The 19418-nt window shown below is 50.9% G+C and overlaps 1 protein-coding gene across 1 annotated transcript; it reads left to right on the forward strand.

The window, feature by feature from the left end:
- Positions 1-9595: 9595 nt before the first annotated feature.
- LOC147097409 (calicin-like) lies at positions 9596-11383 on the forward strand. Its single transcript, XM_085972005.1, has one exon. It carries the CDS (start codon positions 9596-9598, stop codon positions 11381-11383), a length of 1788 nt encoding a protein of 595 aa, XP_085828131.1.
- The last annotated feature ends 8035 nt before the right edge of the window (positions 11384-19418 follow it).

The following is a 19418-nucleotide window of genomic DNA, read 5'->3' on the forward strand; positions in this document are numbered from 1 at the left end:
GAGCCAGACTGTTTCCAGTAGTGGCAGGGCCTTGAATATGGGGCCCTAGATAGAGGATTTAGAACATAAGAACATAAGAGTTAGGAGCGGGAGTCGGCCACATGGCCCCTCGAGCCTGCTCCGCCACACGGCCCCTCGAGCCTGCTCCGCCACACGGCCCCTCGAGCCTGCTCCGCCACACGGCCCCTCGAGCCTGCTCCACCACACGGCCCCTCGAGCCTGCTCCGCCACACGGCCCCTCGAGCCTGCTCCGCCACACGGCCCCTCGAGCCTGCTCCGCCACACGGCCCCTCGAGCCTGCTCCGCCACACGGCCCCTCGAGCCTACTCCGCCACACGGCCCCTCGAGCCTGCTCCGCCATTCAATAAGATCATGGCTGATCTTCGACCTCAACTCCACTTACCCGCCCGATCCCCATATCCCTTGATTCCTCTAGAATCCAATTAATTGTTAGAGATTTAGAACATTCTGGCCTCTGGTTCAGAAGGTCGTGAGTTCAAGTTCCACTTGTGTGTACCATCTACAAGATGCACTGCAGCAACTCGCCAAGGCTCCTTCGGCAGCACCTCCCAAACCCGCGACCTCTTCCACCTAGAAGGACAAGGGCAGCGGGCGCATGGGAACACCACCACCTCCAAGTCACACACCATCCTGACTTAGAAATATATTGGGCGTTCCTTCACTGTCGCTGGGTCACAATCCTGGAACTCCCTCCCTAACAGCACTGTGGGAGCACCTTCACCACACGGACTGCAGCGGTTCAAGAAGGCGGCTCACCACCACCTTCTCAAGGGCAACTAGGGATGGGCAATAAATGCTGGCCTTGCCAGCGACGCCCACATCCCATAAACGGATAAAAAAAAATCCAGAGACTTGAGCACACAATCTAGGCAGACACTACCAGTGCTAGTACTGAGGGAGTGCTGCACTGTCAGAGGTGCCGTCTTTCGGATGAGACGTTAAACCGAGGCCCCGTCTGCTCTCTCAGGTGGATGTAAAAGATCCCACGGGCACTATTTTGAAGAAGAGCGGGGGAGTTATCCCCACTGCCCTGGGCCAATATTTATCGCTCAACGTACATCCCTAAAAAACAGATTTTCTGGTCATTATCACATTGCTGTTTGTGGGAGCTTGCTGTGCGTAAATTGGCTGCTGCGTTTCCTACATTACAACAGTGACTACACTTCCAAAAAGGTCTCACAACACCTGCTCAAGTGCACTGCGAATGATTTCATGCACAAATCAAACGGCACAGCTTGTGTCAGGGTCACGCTGAAATCACTACACAATCAGCACAAATCGTGTACTATTCCTAGCCCATAAGATCACATCAGAAAAATATCAGTAACTACAAAATGACAAGATAATTATCAAACAACCATCAGCACTGTGCTGCTGGACGCAAATCAGATACGAGAGTAGAAGAATGCTGCTTTGATTCGATAAACAAAAGGAGTTCGACAACTGAAGGTACGGGGCACAGGGCAGGTCTGACCGAGCATGTTACTTACATAGAATTACATAAAATTTACAGCCGGCCATTCGGGCCCCACTGGCCCGTGCCGGTGTTTATGCTCCACACGAGCCTCCTCCCACACCCTCTGCATCTCACCCCATCAGCATATCCTTCGATTCCTTTCTCCCTCGTGTACATATCTCGCTTCTCCTTAAATGCATCTAAGCAAGGGGGGTGAAAGGTTATCGGGGGTAGGCGGGCATGTGGAGTAATCAGATCAGCCATGATCTTATTGAATGGCGGAGCAGGCTCGAGGGGCCGAGTGGCCGACTCCTGCTCCTATTTCGTATGTTCGTATTCGCTTCCACCACTCCCTGTGGTAGCGAGTTCCACATTCTCACCACCATCTGGGTAAAGAAGTTTCTCCTGAATTCCCTATTGGATTTATTAGTGACTATATTTATATATTTATGGCCCCTAGTTCTGGTCTCCCCCCACAAGTGGAAACATCTTCTCTACGTCTACCCTATCGAACGCTTTCACAATCTTGATGACCTCGATCAGGTCACCCCACAGCCTTCTCTTTTTCTGGAGAAAAGAGCCCCCAGCCTGTTCAATCTTTCCTGATAGTTATAACTTCTCAGTTCTGTTACCATTCTTGTAAATCCTTTTCGCACCTTCTGCAGTGCCACTATAGCAATGATCCCCCTACGGTGGGCGGCTGCGCACCAATCAGGAGGTCCCGCGCTGGAATATACCGCGCAGCAAATTTAAAGGGACCACGCACACTTAGTCGGCAAATCAGAGGGAGCATTGCTCGATATTCCTTTTGTGGTATTGAGCCCGGAGCTGTGCACAGTACTCCAAGTGTGGGCTAACCAAGCTTCTTTTAACATATCGTCTCTTCCTTTCAATTCTATTCCTCTAAAAATGAACCTCAGTGCTTGGTTCACATTTGTATGCCCTTGTTAACCTGTGTCGCTCCTTTTAATGATTTGTGAATCTGTACCTCTAGATCCCTTTGCTTCTCTCCCCCATTTTAAGACTCTTAGGGGGGAGAAATTCGGTATCGCCCCGTTTGGGGCGCAATTATCGGCCGGGCGCAAAGTTTAGCGCCTGGCGCTAATTATCGCCTCCGACTGCAAACTTGGCTTCTATCGCCCCTGGAGGTGATTGGAGCGCTAAATCAGGCGCTACACACCTCTCTTAAGGCGCTAACGCTGAGGAGCGATGCACTACCTCAGAGCGCTGGTGAAGCTCATGTGATGTCAGTCAGCAATGGAACACAGACACACTGGCGCCGGCCAGTTTTTAAAGGGGAGGGTCGATCTTGCTCTCCAGCCACACCCTGCTCATTACAGCCTTGAATCTCGGCCTGGAGAGACCTGTACATCAAATCTGCTGGAAAGAACAATGGAGAGGCCCAGGGAAAGAGCTCAGAGTGCAGCCCCCACAGTCTCTTCTAAATCGATGCAAGGAAGGTCAAATCAAAATGAACCTGCAAAGTGCTGCTCAGTACCCAAAACTCCTTCACACAGCGTTGAATCTCTCCAAAAGTCTCTCTCTCTCTCTCTGATGCGTGGTGCAAAAATGTCACCGACAAAAAAAGGCAGGAAGCAGCCGCCTTTAAATAGTGCTCCCCCAGTCCCTTCCCGACTGCAAAACGCTCCCCTCAACCTGTTGTTGCTAGCGGCATGCGGTAAGACAGGGGGCGCCGCTCAATATCCGGTCCGGGGCGCTACCGGAGCATTGCACGCTCAACTGACGTCACGATCTGCGGGCGCAGGAGATTGTGGCGCTAGTTGACGTAATAAAACTCACTACGCACTTGGTTTGAATATAAAGCAAGGCTTTAATCAACTTGTTTCAGAACATGGAGGTCTAGTTGTACTTCACTAGTTCCTGTCTTACAAAATGTCCCTGGCAAGCTGGGCCCACGCCCGAGTATTTATACTCCTTGGACGGCGCCACCAGCTGGCCATCCAGCGTTATTTCATGAGTAGTTTCTTGATGATGATGAGATTTATAACAGTAGTGTTTAACGCCGCTGCAAAATGTCTGGTCAATTTCGCGAGCGGCGCAAACATCGCCGCGCCTGGGTGCTAGTTACTTTGCGCCCCATTAGCGCCCTCTTAGGGCACTAACGGGAGGCCCAAAGCAACCGAATTTTTCCCCCTTATTTTCCAAGGAGTAGGTGGCCTCCTCACTCCCATCAGCAAAACGCACCACCTCACACGGATCTGTATTTGCGCAAATTACATCAGCTGCCTGCATCACCTGCTCCGCAAAACACATAGGGCTAGAGGTTCGTCTCGGGCGGAGACGCAGAGCGGGCTGTACCGGATCGGCCGCCCGTTATACGCAGCGGAGCGCAATGGAACCGAATATCAGGCTCTGCGTATAACGGGCTAATTTCTCAGCCACGGAGCTTATGAAAGATGCAGCACTTGTCCCCGAGCAGTTTAGAACTTAATGAAAGAAGATCATCTTTTTTTAAAAACCCTTTCAAGAAAAATTATTATCTTTTGGCACTTCCTGTAATATAAAATTAACTCTTTGCATTAAAGGTTTTGAAGCGGAATTGAAGATATGTTGCGGGGAGCTGCTCAATTATGGCTACACTGTACTGACTACCCAGAATAAAGCCCCCGGCGGGGTCTGAGCTGAGTTGGCTCGTCTCAAGCAGGGCAGCGGGTGAGGTGCGACAATTTGCCTCAGTGCCCCTTGGCGAGGGAGGAGAACAAATCACAAGATAATTACAGATGAAAAAGGCCATACAGGAAACTTTCGATTAACCGGCACCTAAATAACCGGAAATGTCGGTTAACCGGCAAAATTCAGGAGTAGGTTCAGGTAACTTTTATTACTTGCCTTTCTCCATGTGTTGCTGTGCAAGGGTGTGGCTGCAGCTGTTGCTAAGCTACAGAGACACTTGCAACTTGTGGCCATTGTTCTGAACCTGTTGCTAAGCAACAGGGTTTGTTGCTTTATACGGAGCTGTCAGCTCTCCGTATCTTTTACTATAGCGTTCGGTTATCCGGAATTTTTGATGAACCGGCACCACGTCGGTCCCGTCCGTGCCGGATAAATAAAAATTTCCTGTGTTAGTTTATTAATCCAAATAAATCCTAATCCCCCCTCCTCCACCCCCAATTATAGCATCCAACCCCCCCCTAACCACCCCCCCCCCGAGATCTCTGCGCTCCTCCAATTCTGGCCTCTTCCGCATCCCCGATTTCCATCGCTCCACCATTGGCGGCCGTGCCTTCAGCTGCCTGGGCCCTAAGCTCTGGAATTCTCTCCCTAAACCTCTCCACCTCTCTCTCCTCCTTTAAGACTCTCTTTAAAACTGACCGTTTTGACCAACTGCCCGAATGGCTCCTTCTGTGGCTCAGTGTCAAATTTTAGGGGATCTCATTGAAACTTATAAAATTCTAACAGGACTCGACAGACTAGATGCAGGAAGGGTGTTCCCGATGGTCGGGGAGTCCAGAACCAGGGGTCACAGTCTAAGGGTAAGGGGTAAGCCATTTAGGACAGAGATGAGGAGGAATTTCTTCACCCAGAGAGTGGTGAACCTGTGGAATTCTCTACCACAGAAGGCAGCAGAGGCCAATTCATTAAATATATTCAAGAAGGAGTTAGATATATTTCTTAAGGCTAAAGGGATCAAGGGGTATGGGGAGAAAGCAGGGACAGGGTACTGAATTTGGATGATCAGCCATGATCTCATTGAATGGCGGAGCAGGCTCGAGGGGCCGAATGGCCGACTCCTGCTCCTATCTTCTATGTTTCTATGTTTATTTGATAATACTCCTGTGAAGCACCTTAAGAAAGACTTGCATTTCTATAGCGCCTTTCACGACCACAGGACGTCTCAAAGCGCTTTACAGCCAATGAAGTACTTTTTGAAGTGTAGTCACTGTTGTAATGTGGGAAACGCGGCAGCCAATTTGCGCACAGCAAGCTCCCACAAACAGCAATGTGATGATGACCAGATAATGTTTTTTTTGTTATGTTGGTTGAGGGATAAATATTGGCCAGGACACCGGGGAGAACTCCCCTGCTCTTCTTCGAAATATGGCAATGGGATCTTTTACGTCCACATGAGAGAGCAGACGGGGCCTCGGTTTAACATCTCATCTGAAAGACGGCACCCCCAACAGTGCAGCACTCCCTCAGTACTGGCACTGGGAGTGTCAGCCTAGCTTTATGTGCTGAAGTCCCTGGAGTGGGACTTGAACCCACAACCTTCTGACTCAGAGTCTTGGGACGTTTTACTACGTTAAAGGCGCTATATAAATGCAAGTTGTTGTTGTTGATAGCTACTTGTGGACACAGGGTAAACATCGGGAAATTGCAAAACTGGTTCACGATTTCACCAACCTGCCTAAATCTTCTGGTTAACAGACAGCAAGCCTTTCCCCCATGAATGGTATCTTTACATAACGCAGCATGATGCTCATTTAAATAAGATGCAAAGGAACAAGACTGAGAATGTTAATACCGTGACCAATCGCCTCAAAGCCGAATGTAATTACTTCTTCAGTGTGAAGTAGTTGATCTCTTGCGACATTCTTCACGGGTAAAAAATAAAACAAAACTGTCTCTCGCACTTTCTCTCTGCTCCTCTCCCACTCGTTCTCCCCTTCTCTCCTCTTTCCTTCCACTCATTCTCTCGCTCACTCTTCTCCCAGAGGGTCGTAAATCTGTGGAATTCTCTGCCCCAGAGAGCCGTGGAAGCTGGGTCATTAAATACATTTAAGGTGGAGGTAGACAGATTTTTGCAAGATAAGGGAGTGAAGGGTTATGGGGAGTGGGCGGGGAAGTGGCTTTGAGCCCAAGATCAGATCAGCCATGATCTTACTGAATGGCGGAGTAGGCTCGAGGGGCCAAGTGGCCTATTCCTGCTCCTATTTTGCATGTTCTTATGTTCTAGCTTCCTCTTTTTATAAGGCTCTCACATCCTTTCTCTTGTCTACTCTGCTACCTGTCGGTGACTATTTTTCTCACTATTCCTCTCCCTTCTGTGTGACTGCCACTCCCTCTGTACGCCTCTCACATAGATTGCGTTGCTGATTGAAACCCTCATCCATGCCTTTGTTACCTCTAGACTTGACTATTCCAGCGTGCTGCTGGCTGGCCTCCCACGTTCTACCCTCCGTAAACTTGAGCTCATCCAAACCTCTGCTGCCCGTGTCCTAACTCGCACCAAGTCCCGTTCGCCCATCACACCCTGTGCTCACTGACCTACATTGGCTCCCAGTTAAGCAACGCCTCAATTTTAAAATTCTCATCCTTGTTTTCAAATCCCTCCATGGCCTCGCCCCTCCCTATCTCTGTAATCTCCTCCAGCCCCCACAACCCCCTAAGATCTCTGGGCTCCTCCAATTCTGGCCTCTTGCGCATCCCCGATTTTAATCGCTCCACCATTGGTGGCCGTGCCTTCAGCTGCCCGGGCCCCAAGCTCTGGAATTCCCTCCCTAAATCTCTCCGCCTCTCTTTCTTCCTTTAAGATGCTCTTTCAAACCTACCTCTTTGACTAGGCTTTTGGTCATCTGCCCTAATTTCTCCTTATGTGGCTCGGTGTCAAATTTTGCTTTATGACACTCCTGTGAAGCGCCTTGGGACGTTTTACTCCGTTAAAGGCGCTATATAAATACAAGTTGTTGTTGTTGCTGCCTGACTGAATTTGCATAGCCCCAGCACAGGCACCCATTGTGTACATGAAGTGGATAACAAAGCTGAGGTGGGGTGTTTGCTAGGCCACCATACCTCCTTCTTGCGCTTCTTAAGGGAAATTACCAGAGAATAAGAGCCCAATAAAATATAATAAAACATTTTAGAATCAGCTTGTAGTTGAGGCGCACTAGTATTGGGTTAAGAATTCCCTCTGTATCACCACTGGTTTACACTTGCGGTTGAAAGGCGGTGTGGAACATAGGAACAGGAAGAGGTCATTCAGCCCCTCGAGCCTGTTCCGCCATTCAATAAGATCAGGGCTGATCTTCGACCTCAACTCCACTTTCCCGCCTGATCTCCATATCCCTCGATTCCCCTAGAGTCCAAAAATCTATCGATCCCAGCCTTGAATATACTCAATGACTGAGCCTCCACAGCCCTCTGGGGTAGTGAATTCCAAAGATTCACAACCCTCTGAGTGAAGAAATTTCTCCTCATCTCAGTCCTAAATGGCCGACCCCTTATTCTCTGAGACTATGCCCCCTAGTTCTAGACACTCCAGCCAGGGGGAAACAACCTCTCAGCATCTACCCTGTCAATACCCCTCAGAATCTTGTATGTTCCAATGAGATCACCTCTCATTCTTCTAAACTCCAGAGAATACAGGCCCAATCTACTCAATCTTCGACAATTTCTACTTCCGTAAGATTTTCTAGTGTCACCTCCGTCCAATGCCAGATTGGCCACCCAGGTACGGACCGGTACGGTTCAAGTCAGGCACTGATGACGGGGTGACCTCACACGTCGCATTTTCTGTCAACACCGCCTCACCGATTCCAGACGTTATGTTCCCCAGTAAACAACGGGCGCCCCATGTCGCTAGGTGATGCGTCACATGGGAAAAACATTGAAAAGGGACACAGTCGGCCACCAAATGGACGGCGACACAGCTGATGAAGGCTTCCACCTACTTTTCTTGACCATTCTTCAGCGGAGGCAGCGAGACCATTTTTTATTTTACCGAGGAGGCCCTTTCAGCTGTTGTGTTGGAATCCTGCAGCAACAGCCAATCCCTCCAACCACCCGCGCCCCCCCCCCCACTCCCCGCAACCCCACTCCCCAGCGAGCTCCCAAGTGAAGGCAGCCACACTGCTGGGAACCTGCCGAAAATATTTGAAATGAGCCTGACCCCGGGGCAACGGGATGGTCGGTTGGGGAGGGAGAAATTCCACCATTCTAATCTTCCAGCGCGAATGCAACTGCGGAGAGGGCAATCCAGTCTCACATCATGTTATGCGATTACTCAACTGCCTGATGTATTTATTGACGTAAGAAAACTACTAGGCACTTGGTCTAAGCATTAAACAAAGCTTTAATCAACTGTCTTACAACATGGAGGTCTAGTTGTGTCCTTCACTAGTTCCTGTTAAAGAATATCCTGAGCAAGCTGGGCCTGTGCCCGAGTATTTATACTCTCCCTGGACAGCGCCACCAGCAGGCCGCCTAGTATTGTACGCCTTATCTGAGGAAGGATGTTCTTGCCATGGAGGGAGTGCAGCGAAGATTCACCAGGCTGATACCTGGGATGGCAGGAATGACGTATGAGGAGAGATTGGGTCGATTGGGCTTATACTCGCTGGAGTTTAGAAGAATGAGAGGGGATCTCATTGAAACTTATAAAATTCTAACAGGACTAGACAGACTAGATGCAGGAAGGATGTTCCCGATGGCGGGGGAGTCCAGAACCAGGGGTCACAGTCTAAGGATAAGGGGTAAGCCATTTAGGCCACAGATGAGGAGGAATTTCTTCACCCAGAGAGTGGTGAACCTGTGGAATTCTCTACCACAGAAGGCAGTTGAGGCCAATTCATTAAATATATTCAAGAAGGAGTTGGATATATTTCTTAAGGCTAAAGGGATCAAAGGATATGGAGAGAAGGCAGGAATGGGGTACTGAATTTGGATGATCAGCCATGATCTCATTGAATGGCGGAGCAGGCTCGAGGGGCCGAATGGCCTACTCCTGCTCCTATCTTCTGTTTCTATGTTTCTACATCATGTTATGCGATTACTCAACCGCCTGATGTATTTATTGACGTAAGAAAACTACTGGGCACTTGGTCTAAGCGTTAATCAACTGTTTTTCAACATGGAGATCGAGTTGTGTCCTTCACTAGTTCCTGTTAAAGAATGTCCTGAGCAAGCTGGGCCCGTGCCCGAGTATTTATACTCTCCCTGGACAGCGCCACCAGCAGGCCACCCAGTATTATTTCATAAGTCATTTCCACATGAATGACCAGGTTCATGTCATTTATCACAAAGGTTCCACGCATGTGGATTGTAAGGGTCACACACGTGTATTGTGAGGTCACAGCTCTTCTTGTTATGTCACTTCCTGGTTACAGCAAACTCCTCTCTTAGGAGCCTCCTCCGCAGAACCGTTTTGCCTGTCCGAGAATGAAGCTGGAATTTGATGACCATAAGCACAGCGCCTACGTTTTGCAGGCTCTCAATGCCCAGAGGCAGAAGAAGGAATGTTGTGATGTGGTGATCAATGTGGGTTCCCATTCATTCTCAGCCCACCAGAACATCCTAACTGCGGTCAGCCCCTATGTCAAGGACTTAATCTACAGCTGCAATATCCAGCCCTCGGACGAGCTGTCTGTCACCATTGACATCGACTACATGAGCCCGGTGTCGGTGGAACAACTGCTGGAATATTTCTACACCGGCAAGATTATCATTGCTGGCAAAAATGTGGAGGATCTGTTGAAGGGGGCCAAGTACTTCATGATCAAGCGCCTGAAGTCCCATTGCGTAGAATATCTGGAGCTGGTCCTCGACAAGCAAAACTACATGTACACACTCCTGCTGGCAGAGATCTACGACTTACCCAATCTGGCTGCAGTAGTGTACTCGTATCTTAAAGACCAATTCTTCCATCTGAGCGAAACAAAGGAATTTGTGGATTGCCCGTACCACATCTTATGGAAACTGGTCAAAGATGAAGACCTTCACACCGCCAGTGAAGATCAGGTCCTACTGACCATACTAAGGTGGACTAACCATAATTATGAAGACCGGAAGGGTCACTTTCAGAAACTGTTTTCGAACATTTATTTGGATGGTGTCAGCGACGAGGTTCTCTCAGACATCAGCAGCGAAGAGCCACTGATCAAGAATAACACGACCTGTGTATGTGCTATAGTGGACGTGCTGAGTCACCGCAAACAGGAAAACCTAACCAGCCTCTCTTACTTCCAAAGGAAAGGGGCCCTGATGGACGTGGTTCTCGTTCTAGGGGGTCAAAGCTGCGACGGCTGCTTTCGCAGCGCAGTCTATGCTTACGTCCTGGACGAGAACAAGTGGCTCAAAGTGGCTCACATGCCTTACCGGGCCGCAGCTCTGGCTGCTGTCTCCACGAGGAAGTACCTGTACGTGACGGGAGGCACCAGCGAGCACAACGCCTGCCTGAAGTCAGCGTGGAGGTACGATCTGGACCAAAGCACCTGGAGCAAACTGCCAGACCTTCCGCTGGGGCTGGTCTTTCACTCCATGGTAGCGTGCAACGGGATAGTGTACACGGTGGGAGGGAGCGTGGCCCCGAGGAAGTACATCTCCACCATTTACAGGTATGACGAGAAGAAAGACAAATGGACAACAGTTGGAAGGATGAGTGCTCCCATGGACTGTGCTGAGGTGCTGACCAAAGGCGACAGATACATCTACATAGCAACTGGGAGGTGCATAGTCAACGACCGGACCTCCAGGGTCGGAGTCGTGGACTGTTTCGACACCATAACAGGGGAGGTGAAGCAAAGCTTGACGTTCCCCATCGAGTTCAAACACAGGCCGGTTGTCTCGTTCCAAGGGGACGCGACCCTCAGCGTGCAGAGTCACAAGCACACCATCGAGGTGAGCCTGCAGAAGTTCAAGGCGACCAAAACGCCCAAGCGAATCCCCTTGCTCCCCAATGCGACCAAGCTGGAGGTGTGCCACGCCATGTGTCTCATCAGGGACACGGTGTTCGTCTGCGGGGGGACGTCGGCCACAGGCGATGGCAATGTTAAGGAATACTCCGTGAACAAAAATGCATACCTATTAGAGACAAAAGCAGGAATATGGAACGAGGTGGCGAAGCCATCTGAAGCTCTGGAAAGTTCCGCCTGCTGCAGAAGCAAACTACAATGCAAGTTCATACAGAAGACGGAAAAACCCCTCTCCAAACCAAAGCTAGACCACTAGAAAGATATTAGATAATTAGAATATTCAATATTAATATTTTCTGTCCTCTTATAAAAAAAATAAAAGCGTTAAAAACAAGCTGGTTGTTGGAAAATGAATTATAAAGTCATAACCAACTGTAAATAATGCCATTCAGCTCTCCCTCCCAATATATTAACTATATATTAAAAATCTTAAAATTGCATGCACTTTCTGTTGTGTCTGTGTATAATAAGACACAGACTGCAGGAGAACGGTACAGCAGGTGTTTACTCAACGTGGCTCACACTGCAACTGATCTGTACAGATTACTACTCAGTGCTATATACAGGTGTGGTCACTGCTGGTACTGCAGTATACATGAGCTGTAAAAGATAGTTCCCCCCTTAAAGGTATATACATTACACTTTCTGTCACCTTTTTCCATTATATGTTCCTTTATCCGTATTTATGCCTCTGCGGTGCCATCCTGTCCAGGAGTAAGACCTGCTTACCCCTCATCCAGCTCTCACTGACCTACATTGGCACCCCATTCCCCCAACACCTCAAATTTAAAGTCATCTTTAAATCTCTCCTTGTCCTCAGCCTATTGTATCTCTGCATCTTCCTCCAGTTCTATGTCCCCCAGACAATCAATTCTTCTGACACCAGTATCTGATGTATCCTCCCCCTCCCTTTGTCTCCACATTGGCTGCAGAATCTGCAGCTGACTGGGTCCTACTCTTTGGAATTCCTTCCCCATACCCCTTCAACTCTCCCTTAAAAACCTCCGCAAAATCAATTTCTTCAACCAAATATTTGATCATTCATCCCAACCTCTAATGTCCTGGCATAACATCTGTTTTCCATATTCCTTTTGTGAGGTGCTTTGAAAAGTTAAAGGCAACATGCTGCATGCATGAGGGAGAAGGGAATCGAGGGAGGCAGGTCAGAGTGACAAGAGGCAATTAGAGTGTAAAGAGGCTTGCATGGAGTATAAACATTGGCATAAAAAGAAAATACTTGCATTTTATATAGCGCCTTTCGCGACCACTGGACGTCCCAAAGCGCTTTACAACCAATGAAGTACTTTTTGAAGTGTTGTCACTGTTGTAATGTAGGAAACGTGGCAGCCAATTTGCACACAGCAAGCTCCCACAAACAGCAATGTGATAATGACCAGATCATCTGTTTTTAGCGATGTAGGTTATGGGATAAATATTGGCCCCAGGACACTGGGGCGAACTCCCCTGCTCGTCTTCAAAATAGTGCCATGGGATCTTTTACGTCCACCTGATAAATTGGGCCAAATAGCCAGTTTCTGCTATAGATTCTATTAATGGAGATTGTTGTTGTTGGGCCAAGCAGTCACCTTACCTACAGCGGTGAGCTCTTCCTAGTGTGTGTGGCTCAGTATATCATAGTTAACCAGTTTGTGGCACTTTGTCACTGACCTGGAGCTACAGCTTTCCCACAGCATGGTGACATTGGGATGATAGCAAAATACTGCAGATGCTGGAAATCCGAAATAACAACAGAAAATGCTGGAAAAACTCAGCAGGCCAGGCAACATCCGTGGAGAGAAATTAGAGTTGACGTTTCGGGTCGAAACCCTTTTTCAAAACTGGAAAGGAAATAAAATAGATCGAAGGCAGGGCTGGGAGAGAACAAAAGAAGTAAAAGAGACATTAAGAGGTATTCAAAACCAGACGAGATGCTAATAGGACGCTATATAAAATGCAAGTATTTTCTTTTTATGCCAATGTTTATACTCCATGCAAGCCTCTTTACACTCAACCAGACGAGATGCTAATAGGACAGTGGAGACAAAAGACGGCTGAGATTAGGTGTGAAGTGTACTGGCAGGATCAGAGACAGCTGCCATGTAGGAGAGAGAAGAGAGAGAGAGAAAAAAGGAAAGGTGGGGGGAAGGGAAGACCCAAAACAAAGGGGTGGAAAAAAATATATAAGTAAAAATGTAATGGGGGCTGAGGTTATGATCTGAAATTGTTGAACTCATCTTCCGATTAGGCACTTTGCAGCCTTCCAGACACCACCATCACCATCCCTGGGTATGTCCTGTCCCACCGGCAGGACAGACCCACCAGAGGTGGTGGCACCGTGGTATACAGTCGGGAGGGAGTAGCCCTGAGAGTCCTCAACATTGACTCAGGACCCCATGAGGTCTCATGGCATCAAGTCAAACATGGGCAAGGAAACCTCCTGCTGATTACCACCTACCGCCCTCCCTCAGCTGATGAATCAGTACTCCTCCATGTTGAACACCAATTGGAAGAAGCACTGAGAGTAGCAAGGGCACAAAATGTCCTCTGGGTGGGGGACTTCAATGTCCATCACCAACAGTGGCTTGGTAGCACCAGAACTGACCAAGCTGGCCGAGTCCTAAAGGACATAGCTGCCAGACTGGGTCTGCGACAGGTGGTGAGGGAACCAACAAGAGGGAAAAACCTACTTGATCTCGTCCTCACCAATCTACCTGTTGCAGATGCATCTGTCCATGACAGCATTGGTGGAAGTGACCACCGCACAGTCCTTGTGGAGACGAAGTCCCGTCTTCATGTTGAGGATACCCTCCACCGTGTTGTGTGGCACTACCACCGTGCTAAATGGGACAGATTTCGAACAGATCTGGCAACTCAAAACTGGGCATCCACGAGGCGCTGTGGGCCATCAGCAGCAGCAGAATTGTATTCAACCACAATCTGTAACCTCATGGTCCGGCATATCCCTCACTCTACCATTACCATCAAGCCGGGAGATCAACCCTGGTTTAACGAAGAATGCAGGAGAGCATGCCGGGAACAACACCAGGCATACCGAAAAATGAGGTGACAACCTGGTGAGGCTACAACACAGGACTACTTGCATGCCAAACAAGGCTGAAGCATTTGCAACCATCTTCAGCCAGAAGTGCCGAGTGGATGATCCATCTCGGCCTCCTCCTGAGGTCCCCAGCATCACAGATGCCAGTCTTCAGCCCATTCAATTCACTCCACGTGATGTCAAGAAACGGCTGAAGACACTGGATACTGCAAAGGCTATGGGCCCTGACAACATTCCGGCAATAGTACTGAAGACTTGTGCTCCAGAACTAGCTGCGCCCCTAGCCAAGCTGTTCCAGTACAGCTACAACACTGGCATCTACCCGGCAATGTGGAAAATTGCCCAAGTATGTCCTGTCTACAAAAAGCAGGACAAATCTGACCCGGCCAATTACCGTCCCATCAGTCTACTCTCAATCATCAGCAAAGTGATGGAAGGTGTCGTCGACAGTGCTATCAAGCGGCACTTACTCAGCAATAACCCGCTAACTGATGCCCAGTTTGGGTTCCGCCAGGGCCACTCAGCTCCTGACCTCATTACAGCCTTGGTCCAAACATGGACAAAAGAGCTGAACTCAAGAGGTGAAGTGAGAGTGACTGCCCTTGACATCAAGGCAGCATTTGATCGAGTGTGGCATCAAGGAGCCCTAGCAAAACTGAAGTCAATGGGAATCAAGGGGAAAACTCTCCATTGGTTGGAATCATACCTAGCACAAAGGAAGTTGGCTGTGGTTGTTGGAGGTCATTCATCTCAATCACATGACATCACTGCAGGAGTTCCTCAGGGCAGTGTCCTAGGCCCAACCATCTTCAGCTGTTTCATCAATGACCTTCCCTCCATCATAAGGTCAGAAGTGGGGATGTTCGCTGATGATTGCACACTGTTCAGCACCATTCGAGACTCGTCAGATACTGATGCAGTCCGTGTCCATATGCAGCAAGACCTGGACAACATTCAGACTTGGGCTGACAAGTGGCAAGTAACATTCGCACCACACAAGTGCCAGGCAATGACCATCTCCAACAAGCGAGACTCTAACCATCTCCCCTTGACATTCAATGGCATTACCATCGCTGAATCCCCCACTATCAACATCCTGAGGTTAAGCGAGTAACAACCAGGCTTTTATTAACTAAAGAATGAAGGTCTAGTCTCGAGTGGTCGACCCGTCCAGAATACTAAGGGACTGGGAGGTAGTCACTTATATACCTGGAATAGTGGGAGGAGTCAGCCGAGGCATGTCCAGACCTGTACCTAGTGGAATACACATACACATACAGACAGGTATAACAGTGGTTTACCACATTCACCCCTTGTTTAAAAATGAGTCCGGCGGGGTGAAGTGTATTTAAAAGTTCGTGTATTGGAGTCTCTCCGGAGGTCTTGTCTGCCGCTGTGATCGACGTGGCGACGGCAGGGGTGGTGGTGCTTCCGGCGTCGCGTCCCGTGTAGGCTGGGGCACTGGAGTGTAGTCCTCGTGGGTGACGGTCCAAGGCGAGCCGGCTGCTGGGGTTGGATATCAGGTCGTGGAGGGGGGTGGTAATGGGTAGTGGGTTACAGCGGTCCCCGAGGGTGTCGTGGGGGGGGTGGTAGTGGGTAGTGGGTTACAGCGGTCCCCGAGGGTGTGAGGTCTCGTATGGAGACTGTGTCCTCCCACCCGTCCGGGTACGCAATGTAAGCGTACTGGGGGTTGGCGTGGAGGAGGTCGACCCTCTCGACCAGGGGGTCCATTTTATTGGTCCTCACGTGTCTTCTCAGTAGTACCGGCCCTGGGGACGTCAGCCATGGTGGTAACGCTGTCCCCGATGTGGACTTCCTTGGGAAGACAAACATTTTCTCGTGAGGGGTGGCATTGGTGGCAGTGCAGAGCAGTGACCGAATCGAGTGGAGCGCATCGGGGAGCACCTCCTGCCAGCGGGAGGTCGGAAGGCCCCTAGACTTTAAGGCTAGTAGGGCGGCCTTCCAAACTGTTGCATTCTCTCTTTCCACCTGTCCGTTCCCCCGGGGGTTGTAACTGGTGGTCCTGCTTGTGGCTATACCCCTAGCGAGCAGGTACTGGCGGAGTTCGTCGCTCATAAACGATGAGCCCCGGTCGCTATGGATATAGCTGGGGAAACCGAACAGGGTGAAGAGGCTGTTCAGACATTTAATGACCGTGGCACTGGTCATGTCCGGGCAGGGGATAGCGAACGGGAAACGGGAGTACTCGTCAATGATGTTGAGGAAGTACACATTGCGGTCGGAGGAGGGGAGAGGCCCTTTAAAATCGACGCTCAGGCGTTCGAAAGGGCGAGTGGCTTTTATCAGGTGGGCTCTGTCTGGTCTATAAAAGTGCGGTTTGCACTCAGCGCAGACTTGGCAGTTCTTGGTCATGGTCCTGACCTCCTCAATGGAGTAAGGCAGGTTGCGGGCCTTGATGAAGTGGAAGAACCTGGTGACCCCCGGGTGGCAGAGGTCATTGTGGAGGGCCCTCAGCCTATCGATCTGCGCGCTGGCGCAGGTGCCACGCGATAGGGCATCTGGGGGTTCATTGAGCTTCCCAGGCCGGTACAAGATCTCGTAATTGTAGGTGGAAAGTTCGATTCTCCACCTCAAGATCTTGTCATTTTTGATTTTGCCCCTCTGCTTGTTGTTGAACATAAAAGCAACTGAACGCTGGTCAGTGAGCAGGGTAAATCGTTTTCTGGCCAGGTAGTGCCTCCAATGACGCACAGCCTCCACAATAGCCTGGGCCTCCTTCTCGACCGCGGAGTGTCTGGTCTCCGGGCCCTGGAGGGTTCGTGAGAAGAATGCCACAGGTCTTCCCGCCTGATTAAGGGTGGCGGCCAGAGCGAAGTCGGACGCATCGCTTTCCACCTGGAAGGGGATGGATTCGTCCACTGCGTGCATGGTGGCTTTGGCAGTGTCCTCCTTGATACGGTGGAAGGCCGAGCGGGCCTCTGCCATCAGGGGAAAAGAGGTGGATTTGATCAGCGGACGGGCTTTGTCTGCATAGTAGGGGACCCACTGGGCGTAGTAGGAAAAAAACCCTAGGCACCTCTTCAGAGCTTTTAGGCAGTGGGGCAGTGGGAGTTCCATAAGGGGACGCATCCGGTCCGGGTCGGGACCGATGACCCCGTGTTCCACAACACAGCCAAGGATGGCGAGGCGGTCTGTGCGGAATATGCACTTCTCCTTGTTATATGTCAGGTTCAGGAGTTGGGCGGTGCGGAGGAATTTCTCGAGGTTTGCGTCATGGTCCTGCAAGTCATGGCCGCAGATGGTCACATTGTCTAGGTAAGGGAAAGTGGCCTGCAGCGCGTTTTGATCGACCATCCGGTCCATCTCCCTTTGGAAGACGGAGACCCCGTTGGTAACGCCAAAGGGAACCCTAAGGAAGTGATAGAGGCAGCCGTTTGCCTCAAAAGCAGTATACTGGCGGTCTTCGGGGCGGATGGGGAGCTGGTGGTACGCTGATTTCAGGTCAATGGTCGAAAAGACGCGGTACTGCGCGATCTGGTTGGCCACGTCAGCTATGCGGGGGAGTGGGTAGGCGTCCAGCAGGGTGTAGCGGTTTATTGTTTGGCTGTAGTCGATGACCAGGCGTTGTTTCTTGCCGGTCTTAACGACCACAACCTGGGCTCGCCAGGGGCTGGAGCTGCCCTCAATAATCCCCTCCTTCAGTAGCCGCTCCACTTCGGTTTTGATGAAAACCCTGTCCCCGGCACTGTATCGCCTGCTCTTTGTGGCGATGGGCTTACAGTCGGGGGTGAGGTTAGCAAACAGTGGGGGGGGTGGGACACTGAGTGTGGAGAGGTTGCATCTGGTGCGCGGCGGGCAATTTGGAGGCTGCTGGCTGTGGACTGTGAGTGGGGGGAGGGGGCCACCGTACGCCATCGTAACGCTTTTGAGGTGGCACTGGAAATCCAACCCCAGTAGAACGGCAGCGCAAAGTTGGGGCAGGACCAGGAGTTTAAAATTATTGAACACAGTCCCGTCTACTACTAGTGTCACCACGCAGTAGCCGCCAATGTCCGCTGACTGGGACTCGGCGGCCATAGAAATCCGCTGGTGCGCAGGCAGGACTGGGAGAGCAACGCCACACCGTGTCGGGGTGGATGAAGCTCTCTGTGCTCCCGGAGTCAAAAAGGCAGTTTATTGCATGGCCGTTTACCTTAACGTCCATTTTGGACCGAGCTAGTTGGTGCGGTCTCGTTTGGTCCAGCGTAACAGAGGCCAGCGTAGGGGTCGGTGTGTCGCTGCGGGTATCAGATGGGGGGGGTTGGCGGCCTGCTGCGTCCCGGCTGGTGTCCAAGATGGCGGCGTCCATGATTCCCATGTGGCTGGAGTCGTCCAAGATGGCTGCTGCTGCGGTGGTTCGCACATGGCTGGGGAGGCCCAAGATGGCGGCCCGCACGGCCCACACGCGGCGCTGTTGGGGGCCCAAGATGGCGGCTCGCACGGCCCACACGCGGCGCTGCTGGCGTTCGGGGTGGCTTTGGCCTTGCAGACGCTAGCGTAGTGTCCCTTTTTCCCGCAGCCCGAGCAGGTCGCATTCTTCGCCGGGCAGCGCGCTCTGGGGTGTTTGGCCTGGCCACAGAAGTAGCATTTCTGGCCTTGGGATACTGCTGTCTAGCTTTGGGACACTGCTGCGGTGGTTGGGCCGTTGTTGGGCTGTGGCTGGGGTGGCACGGTGCTATGGGGCTGTCCTACCGTGTCCCAGGTTGTCGTTCCCCGCGGCGTCCACGCTGCAGAGGAGTAGGCATCCATGCCCCAGTAGGCTGCGTCCAGCGTTAGTGCGATTTCAGAGGCTTTGTCGAGGGTGAGGTCACTGTGCTCCAGCAGTCGCTGTCGGGTGTAGTTGGACCTGTGGCCCGCTACGAAGGCATCCCGGATCAGTTCCTCCGTGTACTTAGTGGGCGTTACCGCCTTACACCCACAGGCCCGGCCAAGCACGGACAGTGCTTGGAGGTATTCCTCAGTCGATTCCCCAGGTTGTTGCTTGCGACTCCCCAGGAGGTGCCTGGCGTAAACTTCGTTCACAGGGCGCGTGTACTGGGTCTTGAGGAGCTGGAGGGCGGCTGTGTACGAGGTCGCGTCCTGGATGACCTTGTTCACCTTGGAGATCAGGACAGACAGTTTGTTCGCATCCGTTACGACTGCAGTGGAGGCAGTCAGGAATACCTCGAAGCACATGAGCCAGTGAGCAAACTTGGTGGAAGCGTCCGCTTCCCGACTGTCCAGGTCCAGGCAT

The sequence above is a fragment of the Somniosus microcephalus genome, chromosome 32 (genome assembly GCF_052327205.1).
Source record: "Somniosus microcephalus isolate GS21.2 chromosome 32, FLI_Smic_1.0, whole genome shotgun sequence".
Taxonomy (NCBI): domain Eukaryota; kingdom Metazoa; phylum Chordata; class Chondrichthyes; order Squaliformes; family Somniosidae; genus Somniosus; species Somniosus microcephalus.

Excerpts from the sequence above, each read along its gene's own strand:
- LOC147097409 (XM_085972005.1), top strand. The coding sequence starts at position 9,596 with ATGAAGCTGGAATTTGATGACCATAAGCACAGCGCCTACGTTTTGCAG.